The sequence below is a fragment of the Phascolarctos cinereus genome, unplaced genomic scaffold (genome assembly GCF_003287225.1).
Source record: "Phascolarctos cinereus isolate Bilbo 61053 unplaced genomic scaffold, phaCin_HiC Scaffold_5;HRSCAF=322, whole genome shotgun sequence".
Classification (NCBI taxonomy): Eukaryota; Metazoa; Chordata; class Mammalia; order Diprotodontia; family Phascolarctidae; genus Phascolarctos; species Phascolarctos cinereus.
The window spans coordinates 100130761-100145252 of record NW_027555958.1 but is presented as its reverse complement, the minus strand read 5'-3'; the positions used below and the strand labels follow the sequence as shown (position 1 = coordinate 100145252).

Sequence of the window (14492 nt, the reverse complement as noted above, 5' to 3'; positions counted from 1 at the left end):
GTCTATCAAGTTTCCACACAGGGAGATAGAATTATCTGATCCCCACATCCTTCCAAAGGCAATCAGCAGAAGAGAGATAAACCAGGTGGCTGCCATCCATCCACCACTGTTGAAACTCACTCTCAGCATCCTGTTTCGATCACCTCAGCCCTCTATTGCTCATCGACCTCACTGGATAGTTCTGTGGCTAGGCCTTTCTGTCACTGTTTAGAGGGTAAAAAAAACCTTCATACTTTACTAGGGTAGCTGTTCTGATGCAGGGCATTTGGGGACTATTCCTCTCAGAAAAAAGTAGGTGATAAAGTAATCAAAGGGTAGAAGAGAGCTTGGGGATAATTTATACCACAGAGAGGTTAAGTGATTGACCTAGGAGCTCACATCTGGTCAGTGGAAGAGGAAGGATTCAAACACAAGGTCTCTGACTCCAAATCCCATGTACTTCCCAGGAATCCATATTACATCCCATTTGCAAAGAGAATCTCTCTGTTAGAGTGGCATTTCATGAGGTTTTTTTCCTCTCAAAATTCAGCGGTGAAACATTAGAATCCATAGTTGTTCCCAGAATAACATGTGTAATAATGTACCAAGAGTTGTATTATTCAGAAAGTATCAATAAGGTAGTGTTCTAATAGGAAACAAAAACTTAACAGATAAAATTAAATATTTGTATAATATATGTGAGACCTGAGAAAAGATGAAAATAACTTATTTTACAGATATTAAACTTCTGAGGCTCAATGTCTGAAAGCAGTACTCTGCAGGGACTAATCAGTAATCCCTGAGTGTCCAAATGATCCTGAAGCTGTTCTGAAAGTCTCATCACATTTCATAAATCTCACTAAAAAAGACAGAGAAATTGTAATAATACGAATGAAATACAAATAATTGAAGTACAAACAACATTGTTTCCCATTACAATAACAATAAGCAATTATATGTAGTTAACTTTTCATAAGATTTCATGAGATTACACAAAGACACACAGAGCTCCCAAATGATTCTGTTACTTTGATTCACAAGATGATCTTATTTTGAATTCCTTTGAAACTTTTTCAGAAAAATACCTCTCTTGTGAAACTTTGCTTTCCATTAAAAGCCACTTAAATAAATACTATCTTACTAATTCCACATTCATTTAGAGAAAAACAAAAACTATTTCCTACCAAGAATGGGCCTGTTGGTTTTTTACATAAGTTGGGTTGTTCCCTGTACCTTACATCTTGAACTTATTTACCATAAGCTGATACAAATCATTCATAATAAGAACATTGTGTGTTCTTCATGGATTACCTAGGATCTTCCACCTCATAAAGTAAGGAAATCATCCATTCATCTCCGGGGAGAGTAACAATTGTGACATCTATCACCATACCTATGTGTTTGTTTTGTCCCATGTGAAAACCCTATAAAAAGGAGGGTGTTTCAAATGCTGGTCAGATTACAGTGAAGAGATTGACTCAGCTCAGGAGTTAGGAAGAGCAGTCCCTGTATCCAAGCTTAAGATCTTCAGTGAATGGTAAGGTCTTTTGTGGCTTCACAGGAATTCTCTGCATAGGAAGATTCTGAATATTAACCAGTATCATTGAGAGAGGAGCACACCTCATAACAGAGAGCGCATTGCAGGTCAGAGTGAATAGAAACTCGACTTGTATTTATCTTTTCCCTGGAACTTCCCACTGCTTATACAAAATGTTCTCTCTGTAGCAGTAAGTTTTCCATGTGTGTGTTTTTTTTTCTTTACAACACATCAATAACAAAAACCAAGTTTCTCAGGTAATACTGTGAAATAGGAAAGCTTATCTTATATAGGTTGCTTTTGTTTACTCTATTGATGTCTCATCTGCTTTCTTCTTCATTCAGTTTAAATTACTATTGCACAATTTCTCTTGTTTTAAGACTGACTTCTTTCTGTCTTACAGATGAAAATTCCTTAATCAGTAGTTGTGACAAGATTTTAGCTTGTGTCTTGTTCAAGCACTGAAGTTTTCATTTTATGCTCAACTGCTTCGTTATGAGAGTAATTAAGTCTTCACTTTTTGCAGTTTTAAATATTTTGTTTTGTTAATCCTCTTATAGAAGAACTTCAAATCCTGGGGGTTTTTTAGAAACTTATGTTAAGAGAAAGGATATAAATACCTTTTACTTCCTCCATACACGTTCTCTTTTCTAAAGGAATAAATACTTGAATAATAATATACTCATCAATGGGAACTTGGCATTATTTTATGCTATTAATAGGTTTTAAGGTATCTGCAGGAGCAAGGGAAGAGGATTCTAGAGTAATCTTTTTCTGTTTCAACAACTCTGAATACGTGTCTCTCCTAACTTTCTCCTCTTTACCAGATAATTAAAATAGAATTAGAGGAGACATCAATTATTCATTGGTCCCTTTTTTGAAACTCATTCCTTTAGTTAGAAGGATTTCAAGTTGACTGCTCACTTATGCCTCTGTTCAAAAGGGAGTTAGTGTCCCTTGAGTTCATATGGGTTTCTTTGAAAAATCAGCATATAGTATATAAATGTGAGAAATCCATATGTAATGTGCTACATATAGCTGGAGACTATTTTATATTCAAAGTGATGGAGCAAAATGGCAGAAATTCTATAGCTTGAATCTGTAACCATGGTAAAGTTTTATCTCTTTTGATAGAAAGACCGCCACTTGTTTTGAACTTGGCAAAAACTTGGTGTGTTTCTATGTGATGTGCTGGACTGTTTTGTAGATGACATCTGTGGCCCTTGAAGGTGATTTAAATGTTTGTTTTTCACTTATTTCAGATATTCAAAGATGGAAGCCAGAAGTAGCTCCCAGCTCCTGGTATCACTGATGCTTCTTAATATCTTCTGCTCACAAACACTGGCATTACCTCTTGGAACATATTCTGCCATGAGGTAAGGTGTCTTTTATCTTGAGAAGTTGCCATCTCTCTCCCAACTCTCCTGTGAAGTAGGATGAGGGGCCATATCCTGCTGACCACTTAAAGTTGGAGCTATTTGAAAATGAGTCTTTTTTACTTGGTGATCTTCAATGATATGATATTCTTATTCATTTTATTCCCCAATCAATTCCAGACTATAACATCAATGATTATAAAGGTGCCCTGAAATTCACTTCTCTAGCATCAGCTAGAGCAGTAGGATGTAGGACATGGGTAGGTCAGAACACATCCCCAAATAATCCAAAGGTAGGCTTTTTTTCTTTTCTTTCTTTATTAGAGTCTCATTAGTACAAAATATTTTTAAACCATCATTAACTTGGTGTACTTTCTCAGGTAACATCAATTATCTGCATGGTATTTTCATTTCAGTTACTTTCTTCTGGAATCCATTAGATAAAATTTTCAGGAAATATTACAGATATCAATATTGGTGTTTTTTCTTCCAAAAATTTTCTCTTTTAGCACTTGGGCCATGTTGTGATATTGTATATTACAGCCAACAAAGAAAAGATCTTTTTGGAGGTATAAATAACCTGACTCAAAGCTCTGAATCATAGATATTGACAGAATTAATTCAATATGAGGGGTTTTTTTTAAAGGAAATCATACATAGTATAAAACATTTGTAATATGATTTGATTTTTATCCCCATGTATTTAGTTATTCCATCTTCTATGATGGATGCCACATTTCAGAGCTTTAAAAAAAATTCTATACTAATTGAGTGGAGGTCAAGCAAATATTGTATCTTTCAGGTTTTCACATAAAGGAAATTTATGTTAAATCTCAAAAAGGAAAAAAAAAACTTGCCAGTCTGAATCTCTCCTTCTGGTTTCATAGATAAAATCCTTTGCCAGTCTGTATAACCCTTCCTTATTACTTAATAGTCAGACTTTTATCCAGCTGAGTAAAAAATGTTCTATTGTCAGGAAAACTCAATCTCTAAGGCAATCAATCAAAACAGGTTACTGTACGTCTCTGAAAGATGCCCAGAAAGCAGTCACTTCTGAGACAGAACAATGGCAGCACCAACAGATTATTCTGGAGTGTAAGACACAGAGTTATGGGTGGCCATCCACCTTCTTGGCCCAGGTTGCAGTCCTGAACAACATTACTTGCTGAGGGGTACATTCCCATATAGGATGCTACACCACTGCATATTTTAAGAACTCTGAGAAGATTGACACTTTCCTTAAGCACTCTGCTTTGAATAGGCTAACGTACTTAAATTGGCTCATTTCATGTATGTGGTTTTATTTTTCAAACCAACTTCCTAATTTCATTCTTAGAAACACAGTTTTATTTTTTAATTTGGAATATAACATGTTCATTTTTCATATGCATAGCTTCCCCATCTGCCAATTGTATAATGGTTTCTACCTGTAGTAAACGTGCTCCCATTCACAAATATAGAGGGCAGCTACCTGCCACATGCAGTGATTCCAAGAAACTACACTGGAGCTTATTAATCTTCACAGGAATGCTATTGGCTCATTTAAGAATGTGCATAGCTAGTCACAAATATCTAGGATGACATAGGCAGAGTCTATCTTTTCCAGGAAAGCTTAGGAAACAAGCTATAAGGAAAGCTCCTCTCTTGCTCTTCTCATTTTTATCCTGTTTTCAATCCAAGCAAATGGAAGAATAAGCTCTTGGTTTCTGGCAGAAGACTTTTGTTAGACACACGCCAAATACTCACCAACTACTGTTACACATAGGGCAAAGTTACCATATCCAGACAGTTCCACTTCTGCCTTAGGCAAGTCCCAGATGAAATCTCTTTGAGGAGTACAAGTTTTAGGAAATATAATAGCAGAAACAGGCTATGCATTGACCCATTTATAAGTATAGATTGCAACAAGCATATTGCTGTCGTGTAACGAGAATCTAAGGATCATTTTCTTGACTTAGTACATGCAATGAATGTCTTTCTTCAGGGAAAAAAAGTGTAAGTCAAATTCATATATCCAACTTACTCTTCCTCTTATTTTCCTAACACCCATAATGCAAATACACCCAATCTATATATTTGTCATTGAGCATATAAATACATTAGCATTACGTATGTTTTTCTGTGTATGTCTATATCTATATACATGTGACACACACACACACAAATGTGGCATATATAAGCAGGAAGAGATGAAGCAGGATAAAGTAGAAAGATTGGTGAACTAGAAGTCAGGAGACCTGGGTTTACATCTTAGCTTTGACACAGACTTCTAACTATATGATCAGAGGCAAGTCATTTAACTTCTGCCTGCCTCTTTTTCTTATTAGTAAGATAAAGGTAATAACATTGACACTATGCACATCAGTGGGTTGTTATGGGGAAAAAGAAGATGGGGTAAGGGAATAAGCATTTATATAGCGCTTCCTACATACCAGTCCCTGTGCTCAGTGCCTTACAAATGTTATCTCATTTGTTCTTTACAACAACCCTGTGTGCAGTAAGTGCTATTATTATCATTTGACAGTTGAGGAAAATGAAGCAAATAGAGATCAAGTGTGTTGCCCAGGGTCACACAGCTAAGTGTCTGAGTCTGGATTTGAATTGAAGTCTTCCTGACTCCAGGGCCAGCACTCTACCCACTGTGCCACCTGCTGCACTTTGTGAAACTTCAAAAGCTGTAATAAGATTTCCTCCTTATCTGTGTTAACAAACATAAATTCCTCCCATATCCTTATTCTTCCTGCTTTTTCCTTCTTTGCATATCTTTCCATCTTCTCTTTTTCCTTCCTATGTTTGACTACCTTTTCTGTCTTCCTCAGAACTTAATGCCCTTCTCCCTCAAATCTGCCCAAAACAAGGCATTCTCATCTTTTGTATTTCATTGTTTTTTCACACTCTTCCTTACCTTTTTCTTTTTTTAATGGTATTAATTTCTGACTCTCTTTTTATTTTCTCATTTTACCCCATGATAAGAATAGATCCTTCTGGCCTTGCTTGGTATTTTTTCAATTTGTACAATCTATATTGCAGAAACACAAACACACATACACACACACACACACACACACACACACACACACATGCAAATGCATGCACATCATGGGACAGCAAAGAATTATCTGTATTTATTACCTGTTCACTATTAATAGAGACTTCTTTTTTAGAGTACATCTGTAAGTGTCTTGCTTTGAATGGCTTTTAATGTTTCTAGAAATGTTTTGTCATGTGGTAGTTTATAGCAAGCTCATGGTGTTTTCCCTTCCAGCAATGGTATGCTGTTTGACGGCCCTAGTGAACCTAACCAAAATCCAGGTTTATTAAAGGTGGAAAATGATCATCTGGAAAGTTCATTACCTGAAAATGACTTGTCTTTTGGGGATGCTCCCAGAGCATTGATCAGGTAAGGTCATTTATACTCAGTTTTTTATCTGAGAATTTTAGATAGAATTCTGGTGCTGGAGTCAGGAAGACCAAAGATCAAATCTGTGGTAAGATACTCACTAGCATTCTCAACCTAGGTAGATCACAACCTCTGCTGCCTCAGTTTCCTCTCTGTAAACATATAATGTTGTTCTTAAGTTGCTTAGTTATATCTGACTCTTCATGACCTCATTTTTATGGTATTTTCTTGGCAAAGATACTGGAGTGGTTTACCATTTCCTGCTCCAGGGTTCCCATTCTACACTAAGGAAATTGAGGCAAACAGGTTAAGTGACTTGGCCAGGATCACACAGTTGCAAGTGTCTGATGCTGGCATGAACTCAGGTCCTCCTGTCTCCAGGCTCAGTACTCTATCCACCATATCACCTAGCTGGGTTGTGATAATGATAAGAAATCATATTTGTAAACTGTTTGCAAACCTTAAAATGCTATCTAAATGCTGGTTATTGTTATTATCATTATAATCATCATCATCATCATTATTAATACATTAAGATGCTGTATACTGCACTACTGAAGGCCACATGCCAGTACTGTGTATACCATAAAATTGGTCAATCTAGCTCATCACAGCTCATTCATATATCAGTATTTCTATATCTCCTACGGTTATGGGTTTGCTAGATACATTATGATGGGTCAGGTTGATCAAATTTTTCAATAGCACCCAGTTCTACAATACTCATAATGTTTTAGTCTGTGCCATCCACTAAGAACATTAAATGTTCAAGGGCTACATTGGAGTTGCTCTCCGTGTAGCCAAGAGATCTTAGCTCTTTCCAAAGAACCTTCAAAAACTATAGGTAGACTAAAAATTGAACTTGCTGTGTTGAAAAGTAGCGAGTTTCAGGGGTAGCTAGGTGGTGCAGTGGATAGAGTAGCAGCCCTGAAGTCAGCAGGACCTGAGTTCGAATCTGGCCTCAGACCAAACACTTGACACTTACTATCTGTGTGACCCTGGGCCAGTCACTTAACCCCAATTACCCCCCCAAAAAAAAACAGGAAAAGAAAAGAAAATTAGTGAGTTCCTCTTCCCTAGAAATATTTGTATTTGGATGATCATTTGTTGAGAATGGGAAAGCAATAGACTTGTTACTCATATTGGACTAGACTTGAATGTCTATTTTCATTCCATTATTCTATGACTGCAATTGTATTTTGTTCCACTCTCTTTAACACAATTAACTAATTAATTAAACAGTCAATAAGAAGTAAAGACAATGAATGCAATCATGTTAGAGAATGTGCTTAATCAGGTATGGATCCCTTCGAAAAAAGCAGAACACAAAGCTATATTTTTAACCATAGCTAGGTTCCTGCTATTTTCCAAAATATTTTAAAGCTCTAATTGGATATATGAGAACTTTGACAAGCAGAAGGCATTATCATAAAATTTGGATAAGAGTCATTTTGCATTTAAGGTGATGACTGGAATGAGAATTGTCATTTAAATCACTAAAATAATTTGTTAGCAATGTATTCCAAATAATTTTCTTCTTAGTATTGAAAGGTAATTCTTATTTCCTATTATGTTTCATGCAATTATAAATATCTTAACATTTAAATGACCTTTTCCTCAATTTTAGGAATAGGAGACAATTTGAAGAGGAATTAAAGAATCTCTTACAAGATGATGTTTTTAGACAATTAATTACAAATATTCTTCATGAATTAAATAAGTGAGTTATTTATTTTAACCAACTGCATTTTAAACTACTAGTCAAGAATTTATTGTTCATTAACTATGATATTTGATTTTTGTGTAACAAATTGATATTATTTTAAATGTGTGTATGTATGTGTATATATGCATGTTTGTGTGTGTATTTATGTGTATGTATGTATGTCTATATGAATGAGTGTTTGTGTGTGTGTATGTGTGTGTGTGTGTGTGTGTGTGTGTGTGAGTAAATGGACAAAGTACAAATACAAGATTTTATACTACATCTACTCATTGTAATGTAGGGACCTAACCCCAAGAGCACCATCTTCTCATGTTGGCTCATTGCTCTCACCTCTAGGGGTCACTCTAACTATACTCAGCATACTGCTCACATCTGGGTTACCCCAAATGTAGGTAAAGGAAGCCTCAACCTTCAGTACAATTAGTTGTGGCTGTCTAAGAATCTCAAAATGCATTTTTCCCTGGTCTCCCACAGTAAACAAAATGAACCCAAATGAGAACCCTGAAAGTGATGCTCAAGAAGCAGAGCTGAACTTCCCAACAGTAAGTCTTAAACATTAATCATTCTGTTCTAGGGACAATCACCTCACCCTCTAAGTCTAGAGCAAGGATGCACAGTGGACAAAGTACTGGGCCTGAAGGCAGGACAACCTGAGTTAAAATCTAGTCCCAGACATTTACTAGCTGTGTGACCCTCAGCAAGTCACATAACTTTTGTTTGTTTTATTTTCCTCAACTAAAATGAGGATAACATTATTGACCTCCCAAGTTTGTTGTGAAGATCAAATGAATAATATTTGAAAAGTACTTAGCGTAGTGCCTGGTATGTAGCAGACACTATATGAATTACTATTCTCTTCTCCCCCCTTCGATATCCAAGAGTCATTTTGCATGAACATGCTTCTTTCTTAGTGAAAATATCTCATAAGATTGGGGAACTTCATGGACCACTTCAGGCTATACAGTTCTGGTTTCTGTTGATGTAGAACTCAATCCAATAATCAGCTTAGAATAACTCATTTTGTTTTCTTAGTATCAGTTGTATCAACAGTTAAAAGTAAGCAGTTTGGTATTCTAAATGGTGCCCTGATTTCATTTTTCCCCTTCCTGCTCCCCCCCCCCATTTTTCTTGTGCTGAGATGTGGACCAGAAATTGAATTTCCTTTTTTTTTTTTTGGTGAGACAATTGGGGTTAAGTGACTTGCCCAGGGTCACTCAGCTAGTTAGTATTATGTGTCTAAGGCTAGATTTGAACTCAGGTCCTCCTCACTTCAAGGGCCAGTGCTCTATCAACTATGCCACCTAGCTGCCCCCTCAAAATTGAATTTCCTTTTCAGAACAAAATCATGATTTTTAAAAAAGTTTTTTAATTTTCTTTCTTAATCTAAAGTACTTCCTTACTCTTTCTCTCTGATTAGATATCTTCTTAATATATATGAATTTTTCTGAGGTAGAATACTAATGCTTCATTGTATAGAAGTGGCTAATATTTAATGCTATACCTGCCAGGCCTCTAATACTTCATTTCCTTGTGTCACGGTCACACTCTTTCAAAAGTAGACCCTTTGTGAGCTAGCATGATTGCTCACAGTGTGTTGATTAATCTTAAGATCTTTATTATAAAAATGAAACTAAGATTTTTAAATAAAATGAGATTTGTTCTTAAAATTATTTTTTTATTTTTCAGAGTTCTTGAAAGAAATCTATGATGAACAAATTGACTAGTTTTTTAGTTCTGCATAAATCTATCAAAAAGCATTCAATATCAAATGAAAACAAGTATATGCTGAAATGACAGTTGTGATTTATTTGCTTCTCATGTAATTAAAGTGGTGCTTACACTGTAAATACCATTTTAGAGATTTTTGGCTAAATATTTTCTTCAAATCAGGAAAACCCATAGCCTCATATGCTATGTATCCTTTCTTTTAATAAATGCATTGAAAAAAGCAGCACATGTTGGCATTCAATATTCCATGGTCCCTAACTTTTGTGAAGCATGGAAAGAGAAAAAAATATTATAAAAAACTGTGCTTTGAGGATCCATTTATAGACCATAATTCATGAACATAACTAAGACTGCCATCCAAAAAGCAAACTAATGTATTCTTTCATGTTCATATAACCTTGTTTTTTTTTAATCCAACTCTAAAAGACAGCCTTTGTTAAGGCATCATTAGAAACTATTCACTTCCCCAATTGATAAATGGTCAAAGGATATGAACATACAGTTCCCAGATGAAGAAATTAAAGCCATCTATAGTCATATGAAAAAATGCTCTAAATCATTATTGATTAGAGAAATGCAAATCAAAACACCTCTGAGTTACCACATCACACCTATTAGATTGGCCAACATGACAAAACAGGAAAATGATAAATGTTGGAGAAGATGTGGGAAAATTGGTACACTAATGCATTGTTGGTGGAGTTGTGAAATGATCCCACCATTTTGGAGAACGATTTGGAACTATGCCCAAAGGGCTATAAAAATGTGAATACCCTTTGATCCAGCAATAGCACTTCTAGGGCTATAATCCAAAGAGATCATACAAATGGGAAAAGGACCCACATGTACAAAAATATTCATAGCAGCTCTTTTTGTGGTGGCAAAGAATTGGAAACTGAGAGGATGTCCATCAATTGGGCAATGGCTGAGCAAGTTGTGGTATATGAATGTAATGGAATACTATTGTGCTATTAGAAATGATGAACAGGCTGACTTCAGAAAAACCTGGAAAGACTTGTATGGTCTTATGCTAAGTGAGCCGAACCAACAGAACGTTGTACACAATAACAGCCATGTTGTGCGGATGACTAGTATTGATAAACTTAACCCTTCTGAGCAATACAAGTATCTATGACATCTCCAGAGGCCTCGTGATGGAAAATGCTATCCACATCCAAAGACAGAACTATGGAATTTGAATCACTATTATTTTTTTTCTCTTCTGTTGAGTTTTGTTTCCTCTTTCTGATGGTTCCTCCTATTGGTTTTAATTTTTACTTACAACTTCACTAATATGAAAATACGTTTAATAGGAATGTAGATGTATAGCCTATAGCAGATTGTGTGCCACCTTGGGGAGGGTGGTGGGGAGGAAGGAGGAAAAAAATTTTAAACTCAAAAGCAAATGGAAGTGATTGTTGATAAATCAAAATAAATTAACAAATTTTTTTTAAAAAAGGAAAAAAAAGAATCTATTCACTTTTGGCTTTACAGTTTCCAAAGCATGCACATACACTGAAATAGATTCACTTTTGATTTAGGAGACTGACTTTATGGATATAGCTCCAGGGTATGTAACTCTCACTGGATTCTGGGTTTGGGGAGGTGTGCAATAACATTGGCATAGACGGGTGTGTTGCTTTACAGGAGAAAAGCTTTTCTCCATGGGCACTCATTATAAATCTCCAATATCATTAGCACTCTCATAGAAAAGGTAGACCCACAGAAAAAAAAACTATTTTTTTTCAAAATGAATGTAACTAATTAAATGTACACAATAAAAACATTTGATTTTCACTGCCAATATTTTTTATGTGTTTTATTCAACGAATCAGTTTAGAGGTTCATAGCCATCTATGAAAAGGACATTCAGAAAAATGTAGCTACTTAGAGAACTGACTAAAAAGTCATGACTCATAGACTGGCATTTACATGGAAAAAGCAAAGTCAAACAAAAATCTACATTTTGGGTTAATTCAAGTGTAGCCACCATAACCAATATAAAGGAATTCAAAAGTAAAGGCTAAATCACAAATACCAGATTCTGCCACTGGACTCACTATATCCTTTGCTTGCATTAGATCTGATTATGGCTACCCCATGAATATTTTCTATTGAGCACCAATTATGTGGAAGGCCTCATGCTAAGGATATTAAAAAAAAATAAAAAAGGATGAAGTGACATTCATGCCTTCAAGTAACATCCCAGTTGTGGATCTAAAAAATATGTACATGAAATATAATGAGGCCATAAAGCTACCAGAACCTACCAGAGGCTACAAGTGAGGAGGGAGAGATCACTATGGGCTAAGTGGCCAAGGGAGACTTTGCAGAAGAAATTGAGATCTGAATTGTCCTTGAAAGCATAGGTATAATAGTTTCATAGGTGGAGAGGATGAGAAGGTGAGAAAATGGAATAACAAATGGAAAGAATCACAGGGGATTCTTGAAGTATATTTGTTGGAGGAGCTGGACCAATTTGATAGAAATAGAATGTGTCCATCTAGAATATTAGTGTAAGATGAATTTGGAAAGTAGGGAGGTTGGGACATGATTGTAGAGGACCAAAATACCTGAATAAGTGGTTAGGACTTTAGTCTGTAGACAAGATATGAAGAAGCCATTTGACATCTTTTGAGCAATGAAATTGGTGCTTTAGGATCAAAATCTAGAAGTAGTGTGAAGAAATGAATCAGAAAGGGGAAATGACTTGAATCATCAAGACTAATATGAATGCTACTGCAATAGTGTAAATGTAAGAGCATGTGCATCTGGATTTCTGTAGTAACAGCTGAATGCAAAGGAAGAACAATAGATTTGAGAGGTAGAAAAAAAAAAGACTAGGACCTGATAGCTCACTGGATATTGGGGGTCATGGAAACACAACTATAAATAGATTCTTAAGAAACAGGAGATATTTCTACTCCTTTTTTTTCTTCTTTCACTCGTTCCAACATCCAGTACCACATGATTGGGAAAATACCATGCTTCCTGCGAGAGAAACCAAGGATCCAGCCCACTGTGGAACTAGGATAAAGTAGGCCATGGCACGGGACAGACACAGTAATCTTATGAAAAGACACTCCCAGAAAGGTACAATGCCAAGGAGCATAACCAAAATGGCAGAGTAAAGGCAAGGCCTCAACTGAACTCTTCCCTAAACCTCTTCAAAATATCTTTAAAAATTACTCTAAACAAATTCTAGAGCAGCAGAAACCACAAAAATATGAAGTCAAACAATTTTTCAGCCCAAGACAATGTGGAAGGGGTGCAGGAAAGGTCTGTTACACCTGGGTGAGAGTGGAGCACAGTCCAGCATAGGCCATTCTAGCATAGCCCCATTCTTAGCAAACCAGAAGCAGGCCTTGGAAGTGACTGAAAGAGCAGTGGTAGTGGCAGTCACAGCAGCTGCTTCTGATGCTCTCAGCCCATAGACGATAAGGAGGTCAAACAACAAATTAGAAGGAGATTACAGGGGTCTTTTTGCTAACATTGAGGCAGGATTCTTTTGCTTTACATATACTTAGATCTGAGTCACAGTCCTGGGTGGCTTTTCTGGGGTGTGAAGGAGAACTGGCATAGCAAAGTTTGTGGCAGCAGTAAAGAAGGAATCCTCCTCAGAGTTCCAGAGCAGAATAGAGTGCTTTAGGTCATTCAGAGACTAAAGCACAGGCCAGAAGAGGAGTAAGCACCTCTCCTTAGATCATACCACCTTGGAAGAACTGAAAACTTACAGGTCTCTAGAAGTATCTCTGAAAATAACTGCAAAAAATCCCTTGAGCTTGGGACAGTATACCCTCCACACTGGATGTAGATCCCTGCTTTAACAAAGAGTTAAAAGTCAAGTAGTAGGCTGGGAAAATGAGTGAACAACCAGAATAATCTCTGACTGTTGAAACTTGCTCTGGTGACAAGAAAGATCAAAATACACACTCAGAAGAAGACAATAAAGTTAAAGCTCCTACATCCAAAGCCTTCAAGTAAAATATGAATTGGTCTCAGGTCACTGAAGAGTTCAAAAGGATTTTGAAAATCAAGTAAGAAAGGTAGAGGAAAAATTGGGAAAACACATGAGAGTGATGCAAGAAAATCATGAAAAACAAGTCAATAGCTTGGTAAAGGAGACACAAAAAAATACTGAAGAAAATAACACCTTAATAAACAAAATGGACCAAAAAGTAAAAGAGGTTCAAAAAGCTAATGAGGAGAAGAATGATTTAAAAAAGCAAAATTGACCAAATGGAAAAGGAGGTCTAAAAACTCACTGAAGAAAATCATTCCTTAAAAATTAGAATGGAACAAATGGAAGCTAATGATTTCATAAGAAATCAAGAGACAATGAAACAAAACCAAAAGAATGAAAAAAAAGAAAACAATGTGAAATATCTCATTCCAAACACAAATGACCTAGAAAATAGATCAAGGAGAGATCATTTTAAAATTATTGGGCTACCTGAAAACCATGACCAAAAAAAGAGCATAGACATCATCTTTCAAGAAATTATCAAGGAAAACTGCCCTGATATTCTAGAACCAGAGGGTAAAACAAAAATTGAAAGAATCCACATCACTCCTTAAAAGAGATCTCAAAATGAAAACTGCCAGGAATATTGTAGCCAAATTCCAGACCTCTCAGATCAAGGAGAAAATACTGCAAGGAACTAGATAGAAATAATTCAAGTATCATGGAGCCACAGTCAAGATAACACAAGATTTAGCAGCTCCTACATTAAAGGATCATAAGGC

General features: G+C 36.0%; 1 protein-coding gene and 1 pseudogene across 7 annotated transcripts in view; one reads left to right on the top strand and one right to left on the bottom strand.

Moving 5' to 3' along the window:
* The window catches only part of LOC110208563 (large ribosomal subunit protein uL24 pseudogene), a 45516-nt pseudogene that overhangs the window by 25778 nt on the left and 5246 nt on the right, over positions 1 to 14492 (bottom strand). For 3 of the 5 annotated variants that reach the window (XR_002324555.2, XR_013487502.1, XR_013487505.1), the window contains exon 1: positions 1164 to 1289. The exons of 1 other annotated variant lie outside the window; for it this stretch is intronic. The product of XR_002324555.2 is annotated as a large ribosomal subunit protein uL24 pseudogene, transcript variant X5 (transcript). Of the gene's footprint in view, positions 1 to 1163; positions 1290 to 1372; positions 1450 to 14492 lie in introns of those variants that run through there. One more of the 5 variants, XR_013487503.1, reaches the window with a different exon arrangement.
* On the top strand, positions 1447 to 9876 carry LOC144457902 (VIP peptides-like). 2 transcript variants are annotated; one of them, XM_078156758.1, is made up of 6 exons: positions 1447 to 1516; positions 2779 to 2892; positions 6158 to 6292; positions 7920 to 8012; positions 8493 to 8560; positions 9705 to 9875. In XM_078156758.1, the coding sequence occupies exons 2-5, from the start codon at positions 2789 to 2791 to the stop codon at positions 8512 to 8514; spliced, it is 354 nt and encodes a 117-aa protein (XP_078012884.1). In that variant the 5' UTR covers positions 1447 to 1516; positions 2779 to 2788; the 3' UTR covers positions 8515 to 8560; positions 9705 to 9875. The 2 variants fall into 2 exon arrangements, with proteins under 2 accessions (XP_078012884.1, XP_078012883.1); XM_078156757.1 differs by lacking the exon at positions 1447 to 1516 and adding an exon at positions 1573 to 1773 and having other exon boundaries at positions 9705 to 9876.